The sequence below is a fragment of the Nymphalis io genome, chromosome 1 (assembly GCF_905147045.1).
Source record: "Nymphalis io chromosome 1, ilAglIoxx1.1, whole genome shotgun sequence".
NCBI classification, from domain to species: domain Eukaryota; kingdom Metazoa; phylum Arthropoda; class Insecta; order Lepidoptera; family Nymphalidae; genus Nymphalis; species Nymphalis io.
The window spans coordinates 11,299,537-11,316,286 of record NC_065888.1 but is presented as its reverse complement, the minus strand read 5'-3'; the positions used below and the strand labels follow the sequence as shown (position 1 = coordinate 11,316,286).

Genomic DNA, 16,750 nt, shown 5'->3' with positions numbered 1-16,750 from the left:
AGTCCAGGACAATTAATTCACGTAAAATTAAATTATGTAATACAATTAAGTAAATTCATATACTTTACACTAATTTACATTGAAGTGTTATTTAATATTGACGATAGAATATACATATACCATTTATTATCACTGTAATTTTACTAAAACGACAATTGTTTAAAAAATCGTTTTTAATATAATTACCCCCAAGGAGCAGAAAATTAATTACTTTTATATTGCATTACTATAAAATATCTTGTCCTTCTGAACATAATAATATAAAATGAAATATATATAAAAGGTTGATAGTAAATATTTTTGGGTTCCGTCATGTGTGTGTGGTCCTTTATGTTTAGTATAGTTACATTTTTAAGAATCTTATTAATAAACGGAATATATGTAAAAATTAACGCACTTGTTACTGAACCCACTGGCGAGAACCTATAAATTTTCAATGTGTTTCAATGAATTATACAGCTTGATGATTGCATTGGTTCATAGATTATTTGTAATAACAGAAAATTAGAATTCTCAAAATTTAAAACCGACAGTACAATTTGAATAAATGTGACTTATAATTATATGATTTGATAATTCATTGATTAATAAGTAAATTCTATTTTCTTAATATCCCTTAAAAATACTCTTAGTTTGCATTCAGTGTTAAATTCAATATTGGGTGGTACGTAATATCAAATAGGCTATTGCAACTCAATTCGTACAAAACAAACTATTACAACTGGAATAATATTTAAACTTTAAAAATGTGAATTTTCTGTTTAAAAAATTATTAATAACACTAGTTTAAAAATTGTGTTCATGTTGATATCTCATTGTTTGTTGTGTATGAATTGGCTTGAAATGTAGATACCTTCTTGATGACAATGTTTGTACCCTGGGTTATATAGCAAAATAGCAAAACAATATAGCATAAAATGGTGCTTGAAAGTATAGAATTTTCGAGAATTAACATTCCAGATATTCTTTAAAAAATCATGAACTGGAAAAAAAGGTTATTTCTGCTAAGTAATCAAAATACCTATTCAAGCAGTTCTACTGATTCATAATTGGGCTTCCTTGGCTTGTCTTTATTATCTTTAAAATTAATACTAATTTTAATCAAGGAAGCAAATTTTAATATTTATTTAGATAAATATTTTTCAAAAAGAAAAAAAAAACATTAAATAATAAATTTCATTGGGTTTATTAAGCAGAATCTGAGACTACATTTTTAAGTTATTTTTATTGAGTTGTGCGAAAATATATTAAGTGTTATTTTTATCTTAAAATGACAATAAATAACAGCATTAATAGTTTTCTCTCACATCTTCTATTTCAAATCAGCATTTTATTTATTTAAAAATACTTTTAAACCATGGTGTGCTTAGAACAGTCTTAAAGTATTTATAAGGTTTTATAAATCAATAATTTAAAATCAAAATCTATTGTTTATATTTATTTTGTTTAGATAATCAGAAATATATTATATCTGTAGTACATATCATACCAAACATCTTTTATTTACAAACCATTTACTTTATAAGAAACAGATAACCAAATAATAATTAATGAAATGTAATCACCCATGTCATTCTGAGGCTATGAAAAATTATAATTTTAGCATGTGTTTTAATTTTTATAATTTCTGATGTTCTATATAATTTGTTATTTGAAATAATATTCTATATACTAATAAAATCATTTTCAGCTAATCATATTATGAGACATTTAACTAAGATACCTACAAACAATGTATTCATAGCTGTATGTAGTTATTAAGTGACAGTGACTTAAAAGAACAAAACTAAAATCAAAAAAAGCAATATTTAGTAAAATATTGGAAGTATTATAAATTAAAATAAAATTTACTGCCAGATATTATAAATACAAGTGTAAAGCAAACAGGAATGAATTAATATTTCACATAAAACTGTTAAGATAAACTTTATTTACTAAAGGTAATATATTTGAATTTATGTTGGACCTGTAGTTGAACTGTACAGGTAATTAACTTGTCATAATATATTTATACACATGAAAATAATTTATTATTAGACTTGTGATGTTTTAAGAACTGTTGTATTTTCCATTAAAATCAATATCTGCATTTGTGCTGATTTTCTAGTATACAATATCTGAAAGTAATTTGACAGAACTAAAAAACTTGCTACTATTTTATGTCACATACATGAGGAAGCAATTACAATATTTAATAATCTCACTACAATCGAGGTTTTACCTGTAGAGATTAGTGCAGGACAGCTTTTATCTATTTTAGTCCTGTTAAAATACTTTATAGAATAAAATCAGCATAACTTCTAATAAAATAAGCATTGATATGGAACTTGAAATCTTAAATTGATTCTCAATAGATATTATTGATTTATGCATAAAATTGTTTCCAATTGTGACTCTTTTTGTTGAATCATTACTTATTATTATATTTAAAAATTATAAAAAGCATAGATTGTAATTGTTTTTGAAGGCAAGATAATCAAATGAATCAAATTAAATAATCAACCTGAAAATCATTTTAATTTTAATCTAATTCATATTACATAACTTGAGTTAAAACTTGATGCAATTATCAAAGGTCAAGCTTTCATACATTCAATGAATATGGTCCAATTACGTAAACAATAAATAATATTCCATATGATAATCATTAAGTATCTGAGTTATCAAGAGATCAAATTCTTGCAGTTACATAAATGCCAATTTAAGAGTATATTGAGCATTTACTATGTTTTAAAATACATACCATACTTGTTTAATTAACTTTTTCATAATTCAAAATATTAGTATTTCAATTGTAACATTTGTAAACTAAATAAAATACTCTACTTATAATATTATTACAATAAAAATATTTGTTAAACCAAACTCAATCATATTCGATGTGATGGTTGCAAAAGATGATTTTGTCACATATGGTTTTTTATTAATATTGATATATATAAACAATTAAAAAATATGTATTGCAATTATTTTAATAAATTTAAGTGCACATATTTTAACTTTTTTTAATGCCTTTAGATTTAATAAAACTTGCTACCATATCAGCAACACACTCAGATGACTTTATAACAAAAGCATGTTCTATGTTGTGTGTCTCAGTCATTTGAATGTAAGGTTGATACTTTTTTATGTCCTCCATATATTCTAATGGTGCCCAGTTATCTTTATTCCCATATATTACATTGGTCATATGTTTGATTTTGTTTAGGCCTTCTCTGTTCAGTTTTTTAACTGTGTCCATTTCATCAAAAGCCATAAAAAAAACCTTTTCAATCACTGAAGGATCAACTAATTGCATGATTGTATCACAATAATAATATGGCATTGAGGTAGCCATTAAATATAAATAAACAATATAACGAAATACCAATGTTGGAAGTACATATAACAATTTACATAAAAACAATATAAACCAATTAAATTTTCTAAAAACATTATTAACAAATATACCATTTCTGGATTCAGCCATTCTTTGCAATGTAGGAAACAATAAATTAACAGATAAAACTTTGTCCATTAATTTATCATTCTTCTGTAATAATTCAATAATCATCCAAGCACCAATGGAATGTCCAACGAGATGTATCTTACTGGTTTGACTAACATGATTTTCTATAAAATCCAATTTGTGTTGAAGTTGACCTTGCAAATCAAATAAAGTCAGATCATTTTTTGATTCATTTGATTTGTTATAACAATTGCCTTCATGACCTGCATGACCTAAAAAATACAAATAAATTGCATTCATACAATCTGTAACGGTAAAAATACATTTACAATATTTTTAGTAAGTACCTACACATATTCAGATTGTTACTTTACACCAAAATAATTATAGGTACTTACCTAATACACATACAGGCAACTGTAAACTTCTGTACAATTCTGAACCAAAATCTATGTAAAACTCAGTCAGTCCTGGATTTCCTGTTATACAAATAACTACATCTTGTCCATTGTCGCTAAATGGATTACCCCAAGTTAGTATATTTGATTGAACATTATTAAGAATCTTACTGATTCTCTTCATATTATACACTTTTGAAAAAAATTGTTTAATTTTTATCTATAATAAACCAAAGGAATGCAAGTAGTTTTGAAGTTTAATATGCTATGAATATTGCAAATAAAGTTCTTTTTATCAAATTGCGTTATACAATTAAAATATTGTAACTATTTTACACGTTCAATAGAAAGTACTATCTGATATAAAAGGTCATAATAAAAATAACCTCTAATCATTACGGATTCAAATGTCAACCTAAACAAAACAAATTGCAATTTGATTTATTTACAAGCAAGTACACAAGTAAATAAAAAATACGAACCATTACCATTTTCCACTCTGTATAACATTTTAACTTAACTGTGATGATCTACTGTGTCTCGATGGCATTATTCATAAACTTTTTAATAATACGAGACATTATTTAATAACTAATAATATTATATTGTAATTTGTATAAATTATATGTATGAAAAACGGCACGGATTTTTCATCGAAAATCGGGACATTTTTTAGCTGACGCTGGCAGCACATGATATATAATTATTATCCTTAATGTCTTAAAAAACCTAAAAGATTTTTGTCATCATTCATGTTTCTAAAATATAAGATTCACAGCTTATCGTTATTTGCGACTGCAAATTAAAAAAAAGCGTACTATCACGTATTTTTAATGCAAATAAATAGGTGCCTAATAAAACAAAATACTAAATTAACAGATAATATTCCAGAACTTAATCAAATCCTTGATATCATATAAAGATGCTGAAGCACTATTGATAACGGAAACAAAAATAAACAATGGAGCGGTTTTTGCGTGTAGTTGGAAAAAAAAATTAAAAAAATGCATAATAAATATTAAAAAGTATAATTTTACAAACCTCGTTTTGTTTAAATTTAATCCTGAAATTTATTTATCCACCAAAACAAGGATGCAGTTACTATGGCAACATTATATGCACCCATTGGCAAACTATCTCTGTCTTAAATCACAATCGCGGCTTCATGACTTTCACGGTCCCTTCACCCTTGGTCTATTAGTTTCTCTGTCTACGAGTAACAATACAATTATGAAGATTGAACATTCGATTCTATTAGACATAAATATAGATATTTTAAAACAAAGAAATTTTGTTCGGAATATAAGGTAATAATTAATTCATGTTTCTAAAATTAAGATTCACCGCTTATTGTTATTTATTTAAATATTTATTTAGCTAACTTAAACTTAACTTGCGTCAATGTTTGTTTAAATAGTGTTTTTTTTATTACAAAACTAATATTAATCTGGCAAAAGTTAAATTTATGTAAAACAACAGTATATACAGATTTTATTATAAACTTAAGCTGTTTATAGCTAATAAACAATTTCGTTAGAATTAAATGCGGAAAGGTGTTGCTGTTTTCGAGAAAAAAAATGTCATTGAAACATTCCTAATAAGATGGCATTGACAATCTGTGCTGCCAATCTTGCTGTAGATTTACTGTTTTCAATAAGACATCCCTGTTTTTTGTTTTAGCACAAATTTCTACTGTTTTTGGGGGTATGTATCGGTATTAAATCTAAGCTTAAAACGCAATGAGTAATATATAATATGTTAAACCAAAATAATCCTTAACTCAAAGCAACTAAGATATTTTTTTGCATGTGTCGCGCGTTTACTTCAAAGATCAAATTTCCTCAGATTATGGAACTACGCGCTCAAGGGATTCCCCAATCATTTACGCAGTGCCATTGACAGATAGCAAAAAAGAACAGCTAAATTTACAGTTCATACATGTAACAATCCTTGTTACATGTATGAACTGTAAATTTAGGTAGTTATCTGTTTTTTCTGTTTGGAAAGTAAAACCGGGTTCTATCAAACATTGCTTGTTTGATTTAGCCGACGAACAAAGTGTTTCGTGTAATTTTGTATATTTTATGGGAAAAAAACATTTTAATAATGATGAGTGATTTTTTGTATGAATATTTGAAATAATAATTCTACTTTTTGTATTTTCTTAATAATCTCGTAATTTTTTAGCTGTAAGCAATTTATGTTAAATCAAACAGTAGATAATTGCATTTACTACATTACTACATAATTCGATAAACAAACATTTTAAGTAGTTACAATTTTATTGTTTTCTGCTGTTTTCTTAAGCTGGATTTGCTGTTTTTTGTTTTGCCAAGGTTGGCAACATAGTTGGCAATACAAAAATAGGATTATTAGCGGTTATACTAGTCGTACAGGAAGATTTAATATTTCATTTGATAAAAAAAACACTAAATATACCTTAAAATATACCTCGATATTCGCATATTACACCTTATTTAAATTCCAAGAATATATTAAATATGAAAAATCGCTGTACACTTAAATTAAATAATATCACTTTCACCTTAAAATATCGTAAAATTCCCAATTATTTGGCGGATAAACTTAAATGGTCTGAAACAAATGAATCCAATTGTAGATTGAGCCGAGTTCCGCGACTAGTACTGCCTAGACCACATTTGCAAGCATTTAGCTTTATTTAGGTAGCTTTCGTTTCGCTGCTTCTAAGTGTTGGAACGATATCCCACCTCCGATTAAGAACAGTACATCTTGAAATAAGTTTAAGGCACAATGCAAGCAATGGCTTTTATCTATGCAAAAGACGCAATGTGCCCGGACAAATGTGTGTAACTAAACTTAAATATTTAATTGTTATTTATTAAAACATATATCTCTATTTGTTTAAACATTTTAAATATTATTATTTTATTTTCATTTTTTTATTCAATATGAAATATTTTCCTTTTTCTAGAATTTACCAAACAAAAAACCTCACTGTTTTAGTAATACTTGCAAGTTTTTTTTTTTTATTTTAGCCTATTGGGTGTGTTATAAAATTGTATGAACTTTTATTATTTAAGTAATTTTATCTTCTTTTACCTTTTACTGCACTGAATGTAGCGTTTGTGTTGGCAGCATATGTACAAGGCGTAGACTGAAAAGAACAAATTATGAAATATGATATTGTTAACTCTTTTTTTATGGTTTTGTACCTTAATTTTCTTTTCGTCTTTGTTTCTTTTTGGTGAATAAAGTTATTTATTATTATTATTAAATGTAATTAAAATAACTATCATTCGCCTACTGGAATAACAGATTACTTATTTAGAAAATTTGAGGATAAGGGTCCGTTCACACAGACCGGCTCGGAGAGGAGAGCAGATTTTTATCACGTTGGAAACAGTGTTTTGAGTGATTGTAGTAAAGTTTATTTTTGCATTTGCACCTTTTTTGTCATTAAAAATGCCTGAACGCGCTTCGTGTGAAGTAATAAAAGGAGCCGACCGGCTCCGCTTGCGTGCTCTTTCTCGCTCGCACCCGCTTTCAGATCTCTTCCAGCCGGTCGATGTGAAATAGTTGGCGGCTCCGCTCCGGCCAATTCCAAGCGTATACGACCCGGTCTGTGTGAAAAGAAAAAAGCAGGCCGATGCTCTCCGAGCCGGTCTGTGTGAACGGACCCTTAGGTGAATATAACGTTGTTAAACTTAATACATATATGTGCTACGCTACGCCTATCGAGGGTAGGCCATCTATATGAGGTCAACATAAGAAGCGAGACAATTGAACGTAAAGTTGAAGTTTAGAAAAAACGGTGTACCTCCTGAGTTTTACGTAGGTATTCGATAGCGTTAACGTCAACTGCTATTTATATAGAAATCCGATTATTGTCACTAGTTTTACAGGTAGTAATCGATGAAACCTTGTCCCGTGGCTTGACTTTTCCTTTGTTATAAAAACGCAGATGTGTAATCTCAATCCGGAAATGGGCGGAAATCTGGCAGACGCCGGCATAAAGTAGGGAACCACGTCGTGAAGCATGAAGAAAAAGATTATTTATGCCAACATGAAGAAGCAAATACTTCGATAATGTTTCATACAACTTTTCGTAAGGCAACCATGGATGTGACACACTTTTGACAAGGCAACCAAATACTGTTGAATAGGGAAAAAATAACCTTTTAATTCATAAAAAAAAATCAATTAAATAACTGATGATATTAATAATGCATTTTTACCTGTTTGTACCTGGCAACTTCATAGGTTTTCTAAAGAAAAAGTGGACAAGCTATTTTTTTATTCTTTGTGTAATATTCTATTATAATTGGTAGACAAGTACTAAACTATTGTTGCAATGTGGGTAGATTCCTGATTGGATAAAATGGAGCAAAATCAATTCTTTTTAACATTGTATTTAAATTTGGTAGTACTTCTAAGCATATTAACTTTATACTAATATATATATATATATATATATATATACGTATATATATATATATATGTATATATATATATATATAAGTATTTATAGGAACACAGAAAACCTATAAACAAAGAAAACATACTTATTTACTTTTTTTAACATTTTGGCTTCCATGTAAGGTATGCGATATTTTAAAGTGGTTTGTGCAGAATAAAAGATTGTTAATAATTACAAGTTGTTTTATTAGTCATATTTTTTTTAAATATTCTATGTACTTCTGTAATTTTAAGGGTCCGTTCACACAGACCGGCTCGGAGAGCATCGGCCTGCTTTTTTCTTTTCACACAGACCGGGTCGTATACGCTTGGAATTGGCCGGAGCGGAGCCGCCAACTATTTCACATCGACCGGCTGGAAGAGATCTGAAAGCGGGTGCGAGCGAGAAAGAGCACGCAAGCGGAGCCGGTCGGCTCCTTTTATTACTTCACACGAAGCGCGTTCAGGCATTTTTAATGACAAAAAAGGTGCAAATGCAAAAATAAACTTTACTACAATCACTCAAAACACTGTTTCCAACGTGATAAAAATCTGCTCTCCTCTCCGAGCCGGTCTGTGTGAACGGACCCTAACATTAAAACTGCAATTATGTGTATAATGTTGTTCAAAATTAAAATAATTGTAATGCTGCATAACATTAGATTATTACAAAATAGTTATAGAACTAATACATTATAGTCAGTAGTCAATATGGATTTATACATTGTTACAAATAATAATTGTTTCCTACTCTAATCCTACTCATGATATTGATGATAAATGGTTTTATTTTGGATAATACAGTGTTATATAGGCGCTATTGAAGTAGTTGTTACACTATTCATTAATTGCATTGAAACCAAATGACTGCTAGCTCCATAGTTATAATTGTTGTGTGATATATTGGTGTAGCACCAAGTTGTGTAGAAACTATTACATATTATTAGTGAATATATCTATAATTACATTTTTATTACAATATTATAAAAATGTTTTGTTTCCGTTGGTGATACATATTTATAATCAAGTTTTTCAGTATTCAAAGTATTGCTTACAAGACAACTTTTGAGAAACATGTAATCAGATTGTAAATCTTTGTGTAATAAAAAATTTACTAGCCAAATAAAAGTAGAGTCACCTGTACGTCCTTCAATTGATTTTAAGCAAAATAAATCATGTTTATTTAAAACGCCTCTTTGAACTACTGGTGTCAGATAATTGTTGTTATTATTCGTAATGGGATATTCAATTTCACTAGGACTTCTAGTTGTACAAATTGAACTATTTTCCATGCTGCATTTTTTTGGGCTATCAAAAGTTTTTACATTATTTATCCACTTAAACTGGATCATATCAAATCTGCTATCAATTTGATAAGCTGGTGTTGTAGCAGTTTCGTTATATTCCACTGAAATTAAGATATAAACAATTTCATAAAAAAATAAGTTTAATGTATTTTACTATACTTTTCTTAATGTTATAATAAGAAATAATTTTCAAATATGTTTAAGCTTTTTCAGCAAGGGTCAGACAAGCATGTGAACTTCTATGAAAATCCTTTATGGCCCATCTTTAGCAATTATCTTAATTCTATCTAGGCCTTAAAATTGCTTAAATCCTGAGTGAATGAAAATTTGTACTTACTCGGTAATTCATCATCGCTGTCTAATAACTCTTCAAATCTATTATTATTGGTAATATTGACCGGCATTTTGCTAAATATGCTCAGTATTAAATTTTGAATTATAATTATTGTTTGGTTGTCCACTAAAGTCAAATTATATATGAACAAATCATAAAGTAGTTTTCGGTGTTCTGAGTTCTAAATACGAAATTCTTATTCTATTACCACTCACTACTGACTACGAATTACGATTATAATAACTGAAAAATTCTTAGTAAAAGGAACCACAAACAATTTATTATCTTATTCACACTCTAGAGTGTAACATTTTAGTACTATCAAAGATATCCTTAAAACTTTGCACGATCAATTTTTTTTATTAGATTGAATAGATAAATTTCTTAAGAACTTTTGTCAAAGATGTCGGTACAAAGTGGACCCACTTTGCTACTTTTAATAGTTTTTGTTTATTTACTTTAATTATTATAATATAAACTAGTAAAGTCTATGAACCGTATATAGTATATACCCATTTTCCAAAAAAAACTTTAACACTATTTTTTGTAGATGACAAGTGACAAGATCGTCATATTTATATTCTTTTTGGTTAATAATGTAATGCCAATGACACATGTGTATGAAACGGAAAAAAAACGGGAATTAGAAAGATGAGCTTATTTTTTTATGTTATCTCAAAAAATCATATTTAAAATATATAAAATACTGGCGAAATCATACGATATCTGTAAAAATATTTTTTTAAGTTAAGAGTTCTTAAATTATTTTCTGGAGCGACCGATCGACGCGTGACATCACATCGCCCAACGTCGCTTGCTCGCCCATACAATTTCGCCTGTATTTTCGCGTTATTCTTGATTTTATTTATAATTCGGTTAGTATAAAAAAAACTCATATATTTATTATAGAGTACCATAGCATACTAATTCAACAAATAGAACTCAGGAAAAATACTTTTTCTGTATATATTATCAACAAAAACAAGAAGATATTTTCGTGATGAGCATTTTAATGTAAGTACCTAAGTAGTAAAATTTGTCGTATTTATAAGTTTTTAGTTTGAGGATCAAACATTTAATTTTTACAGGCTAGTGTAAACTTCCTTAATTTCGAAGGTATTAAAATTCAAACATTCTTCTCCGTCTTAACAGTTTTATTATTTTAATATAACTCAATATTATCCACAGTGGTGATACAATTTGTTTTACAACTCAAAAATTACCGTTCCTCTTTTTAAAAATCCAAACAATGCGAGCTTCTTGCTAGTATTCAACTGACTACTCATAATATAATATTTTTCGGAACCGGTAGTCAAAATAGAGCTACTAAATAATAAAAGTACGAAATATTTAAATATACAATAAAAAAAATAAACAAGCAAAAATCACGTTTTGTAGTAAATATGACAATAATATAAATTATAACTTATTAAATTCTTTTCATAATGCAGACTTATTTTAATGGGCACGGCTATTCTTTACAAAATGCTCAATAGTTATTTTAAATTACAGTATGATTATTTTATCAAACTAACACTAGTTATAGGTATTCGTTTAATAAAAACATAATTCAGAATGTTCGTAATAACGGCCTTGATACGTTGAATACCGATAGTGATATAAGAGTTTGTATCGATAAAAAATGCATTTCAATGTTAATCTTGAAGATGATTTGTGAACAACGCCGTATTGCAAATGGTATAAGTTGAAAATCTTTAGTGACTGACCCATTGAAATTGATTTTCACCATATTATGTTGCTTTGAAAGACAAATATGTAGTCTAATATAGTACGTATGATACAAATGAAATCAAATAATTCTTCATTCAAATAGGCTTATATGGGCACTTTTGTATCGCCATGTTACAGTATTGAATTAAACGTAAAGCCATTATTATTATTACCACCAGTAATATTCTAGTTTACCCGACCGATGGGCTGAAGTAGTTAAGTCCAAGAGGTCACCTCTTGGACTTAATTACATCAAAATTAGAAGTTAGTCTGGATGTAGAAAAAGATTTTGATTGGGTATGGCATAAAGCGCTTTAATGGGCTTCTCAGGAAATAATGCAACTGGATCACCACCATCACGTCGATGAGTATAAACTTGTCTAAAATCACAAGTGTTTATCAACCAAAGGGATTGGGGCCAACCAATCTTAGTACAACTCAACCCCAACACGACACAAGTTTGCGCGATGACTTCTAAAATGACACCTTCGTCATATCCCCTCATTTTGAAAATACCGCTCTGCTACCAAATTCAGTATCGGGACGTTAGGTTCCGCGGTCTATTGGAAGGTGAAGCCAAATTAGTCTCTGAAAACTTTGTATGCTCAACAAGGTAGATCAGTACTTCCCCTCAGCTCAGAAGGAACGTATGTGGAGCGTCAAATCACAAAGAAGGATAAAATAAATTTAAAATTATCAACGCGCGTATCGCAAGTCGCTCGCAATAACGATTGGGCGAAATGACGTCACAATCAATAGTCACTGACGGAGCAAGAATTACACGAGAGCGCCTAAATTGATTTATTTTTTAAAAAAAGTTTACATGATATAATCATAATTTTTTCACACATGTCATTATAATCATGTAAATATTATTTTAGTACAAAAAAAAATTATATTTTTTAAATTTACATCTTCCAAATTAATAAAAGTTAGTTATTAATAAAGAGACGTAAACAAACTTAAAATTTACATAATCCATGTGATTTGTTAATAGTTTTGCTATATATATACTACAAACAGTTTTGATTAGGACCTATATTTCACTTAAAATTTATCTGTGATCTGTGAACGAATACATAAGGAATACCTAGATTATGACTTATTCTGTCATATCAATTAGGGATAATTGTTTATTAAGCTTCTCTTTCTGTCGTTAGAAGCTTACATTGCAATAATGCTATGTCTTTTCTGATTGAAATCGTTATTGATTTTAGGATACCTATTGTACTAGTAATGTGATCAAGAGAAAAAACAATATTTTTGTTTGAATTAATTGATGCAATTGAATCCAAATTACTTTTTATAACTAATAATTTCTAGTTCTTGCTTTTCATTGAATACTAAAGTTTTTAATCTTTTGTTAGGCATTGTTTTAATTCTTTGCAGACCATATTCTATTAGTTTTTGTAAAGGAGTTTGGCGATAATCTTTGTATTTTCTAAATATATTTGCAGTTGTTTTATACAAAAAACCATGAGTGAAGCCATCCGGAAAATGCTTGACAATTTCTTTCCATCTAATGTCAGACCAAATTTTGTAAGGATAAAGCTCTAATCTAAAAAAAGGAATAAAACCAGACATTTTAATAGAAGAAGTATTGACATTTACAAAAGGCAACACATTGTCAACTTACTTTTTTAAAATTTTCCTCCTAAGTTTATTCAGTTTTACATCAGATCTAACAAATAGTTGGACATGTAAACTGTTGTACCAAAACATTTGTAAATTTATATGTTCTTTATCCATAGTTTCTTCAAGTTGTACCCATATTGATGTGTCAATTTTTTTGTTTTGCAATTTTTCTAATGGATTTCCAGTGTATTGTAACAGGAGTTTTAAAAATTTTGTACACAAGGGCAATGTCCATTTGAAGTTTTTCCTCTCAGTTTTTTTTCCTTCAAAAAAAGTAAACATTTCAGATTGTTGGTATTCATATGTATCATAAATACCTGGTTATTATAGATTGATATTAATTAAAATTCTTTATAAATTATTTAATAAATAACAATCCATTTCATCCGTCATCTCACCCATTTCATTTATTGAACTACTGTGCCTACTTTTATTATGGTTAGAATGGTTCTAGTACAAGACTTTTTGTGTCAAAAATGGTAATATGATGTTGTTGAAATAATGAATGAAGTCTGACAATTAAACTGACATCAATAATGAGGGAGTTATAATGGCTGCCAACTAAGTTTGCTATCAAATCTGCACTAGTAAAGCTTTGCACAATGAAAAATAGAACTAAGCAATAAACTGAATTGTATACTTTTAAAATTTTTTTTTTTTATTTAACACTGGCTAGAAAATTTATAGCCAAGTCCAACTTTTAACCAAAACATTCACATTAAGTAGTTTACACAATTTAAATATATCTTTAAAAATACTACACACCATTACTAAGTTGAAGCAATTTCTTATAAATTCCCCTTGGTTCTCGTCCAAGCACAGCTGACAAATATGGTACCATATTTTTGGGATTGTGGTACATACAAACAATCATAATTTTCTTCTCATATGTCGAATATCGTCCTTTAAACCTATTGCCATAGTGGGTTATAAAAAATTTGTATACTTGATAGATAGTTCTATTTAAACCACGTGCTAGATATGCCATTACAAATCTTCTCACTAATTCCTCTGGTGTATTCGGGCGGCGTGATTTATCTTTATTTCTCCACCGTGCAAGGCATGCTGGTTTATTTGGAATACCATAAGTCTAAATTGAGAAAAACACAATCATTATACATTTTTATGGTATTGCATATTACATAAAAACAAAAACAAACCTTTCGAAAGTCCTTCCAGTTTTTAGATATTAATTCACTTTCTTCAGAGCAAATGGTATCTGTTCGATAATTCTGAGACAAATTATTATCATCCTTTACTTTAAGCGGTCTAGTAAGGCAGTTTGTCTCTTGATACCAGGGTTGTTCCCAAGTAACAATCATGCTTTCTCTTTTATCCAAGAGTATCTGAGAAATACAAAATTACAATTAATAATGAATTAAATATAGAATATAATATACTTCTTTAAGGTATCATGCTAGGATTATATTTTTAAGCGAATTCTTGATGAAGAAAAAACTTTAATTGCAACCGCATAGCCCAGTTCCTATGAAAACAATTGTAAATAATAAAATATTTGATACCTGCATGAACTCTTCGTCTTCGGCTTGAATTTGTTCTAAGACCATTTGTAAATCATCAATTAAAGTAGGATCACTAAAATCTTCAATATTCTCAAAACGTGCTACTAAGTCCATGACCTCCATGGTATCAAATTATTTATTTAGTGTACGAGCTTAATGCGGTTTTATAATTGGTTATAAGGCTTAAATAGATTGTTAACTTTCCTTATACAAATACATCTTATTTTGAATAAAATTAATACTTCCATGTGAAAATCTAGTTAAACTCAACAGTCAAACTCTATCAAAACCGTAGACAGAGAAACAAATAGACCAAAGGGCCGTGAAACCACGATCGACAGAGATAGTTAGTCAATGTGTGCGTATAATGTTGCCATAGTAACTGCATTCCCTGTTTTGGGAGATAAAAAAATTTCAGGATTTAATTAAAACAAAATAAGATTATTAATTTTTACTTTTTAATATTTATTGTACATTTTTTTAATTAAAGTATTTTTTGTCTTCTAACTACACTCAAAAACCGTCGCATTGTGTGTTTTTGTTTCCGTTATCAAAAGTACTTTAGCATCTTTATATGGTACTGGATTAGCATTTTCCTCAGATGGTGAAATCTAAAACACACAATTAAATTATTAATAAAGAATGGTTGCCACATATATTTCTATGTTAACCTCTTGACTAGGAATCTAATTATATTAAATTCATGAAGAATGTCAAATAATATTGTCGTTAGGAAATTATAAATAGGAGAACGAATAAATTAAAATACCATATTCACATATAACGAAGCACTTTAGGTTATTATTGGACTCCGTATATATTCGTTTACATTATCGACGAGTCGACATTTTTTATCGAAAATCGGGACAATTTTATTAGCTGACGCTGGCAGCACTTACATGATAAATAATTATAGGTTATGAATGATAAAAACCAGAAAATCCTATTATCTTTAGGATTTTAATGCAATATAAGGTACCGTCATGCTATGGCATAAATAAACACCACTGAGAAATTATATTTAGGGACAAAATACTTACGCGTAAAAACACACGCCGGCAATTTTCTACTTGCTATCACTTTAACATGAAATAATACGACACTGCATCATTGTATAACCTTCGATGTAATATAAGGATTGTTTCTCGGCCTTTTCACTGCATTAGATTCGTTATCTAACATGAAAGTAAGCGAAAATTGAACAAAAAACACAATAAACGCACCAAAAAATAAGTAAGTACTACTTAAGTAGCGAAACAAACTTGACAGTTGACAGTGGAAACAAACAATGTGATCTTCGATTTTTATTAATTGGTTTCAGTAATACAAGCTAGATTAAATAACAATGTCGTGAAATGGGAGTATGAATTACGAGTCCTCAATCCTATATAGTTACATTATCAATATCACAACAAAATCGATGATTATGATAGAAACAGTTTTGATTTAATATTCGGTCATTTTTAATATTTATTATTAATTGGTATATGATTATTACAAGTTTCATAAAATTGAAGAAAAAAAGTAATTATACTAAGTTTTTTGCTGGTTGTTCTTAGTTGAATCTACATTCCGAACTAGATTTAAATTTAATTTATCTAATATAATTTAATATTATTTAATATTTAGGTGCTTGTCTAATAGTGCCTATTCTAATAGAGTATGTTTTGATTTTGAATTTAATTTTTGATTTATATAATCACTCCTCCATACTAATAATCAAATTACCAATATTTTATTTCTTGATGTTATGATTTGATAGATTACACAAGCTTAGAAATTAAACAACATTTATAGGTAAGGACAATAAATTTATGTCCTACTTCATAATATAGTATTATGATTGACATTAGACATTGACATAACATAAGAACTCCTATGGTAGGTCCTAGTTCCTACCTACCTACTATTAACTTGCATAAACTGTCACTGTCAGT

At 28.5% G+C, this 16,750-nt stretch overlaps 2 protein-coding genes across 3 annotated transcripts; both read right to left on the bottom strand.

Annotated features, from left to right (window-relative positions):
- Positions 1-2,964: 2,964 nt before the first annotated feature.
- Positions 2,965-4,396, bottom strand: LOC126778059 (lipid droplet-associated hydrolase). The gene is made up of 2 exons (XM_050501445.1): positions 3,847-4,396; positions 2,965-3,720 (listed from the first exon to the last, which is right to left on the bottom strand). Exons 1-2 carry the CDS (start codon positions 4,028-4,030, stop codon positions 2,996-2,998), a joined length of 909 nt encoding a protein of 302 aa, XP_050357402.1. The 5' UTR covers positions 4,031-4,396; the 3' UTR covers positions 2,965-2,995.
- Positions 4,397-12,626: 8,230 nt separating this feature from the next.
- On the bottom strand, positions 12,627-15,135 carry LOC126777763 (uncharacterized). Of its 2 annotated transcripts, XM_050500918.1 has the most exons (5): positions 14,814-15,135; positions 14,451-14,636; positions 14,056-14,380; positions 13,292-13,553; positions 12,627-13,213 (listed from the first exon to the last, which is right to left on the bottom strand). In XM_050500918.1, exons 1-5 carry the CDS (start codon positions 14,934-14,936, stop codon positions 12,952-12,954), a joined length of 1,158 nt encoding a protein of 385 aa, XP_050356875.1. In that variant the 5' UTR covers positions 14,937-15,135; the 3' UTR covers positions 12,627-12,951. The 2 variants fall into 2 exon arrangements, with proteins under 2 accessions (XP_050356875.1, XP_050356965.1); XM_050501008.1 differs by lacking the exons at positions 12,627-13,213; positions 13,292-13,553 and having other exon boundaries at positions 14,218-14,355.
- Positions 15,136-16,750: the final 1,615 nt, after the last annotated feature.

Bases quoted from the DNA above. Each gene is read 5' to 3' on its own strand.
- LOC126777763 (XM_050500918.1), bottom strand. From the start codon at position 14,936: ATGGAGGTCATGGACTTAGTAGCACGTTTTGAGAATATTGAAGATTTT. The intron at 13,554-14,055 runs GTGTGTAGTATT...CTTTTTTTGAAG, and splicing joins ATTGCTTCAACTTAGTAATG to GAAAAAAAACTGAGAGGAAA. The intron at 13,214-13,291 runs GTAAGTTGACAA...TCCTTTTTTTAG, and splicing joins AGGAGGAAAATTTTAAAAAA to ATTAGAGCTTTATCCTTACA.
- LOC126778059 (XM_050501445.1), bottom strand. From the start codon at position 4,030: ATGAAGAGAATCAGTAAGATTCTTAATAATGTTCAATCAAATATACTA. The intron at 3,721-3,846 runs GTAAGTACCTAT...TGTATTTTTTAG, and splicing joins GTTGCCTGTATGTGTATTAG to GTCATGCAGGTCATGAAGGC.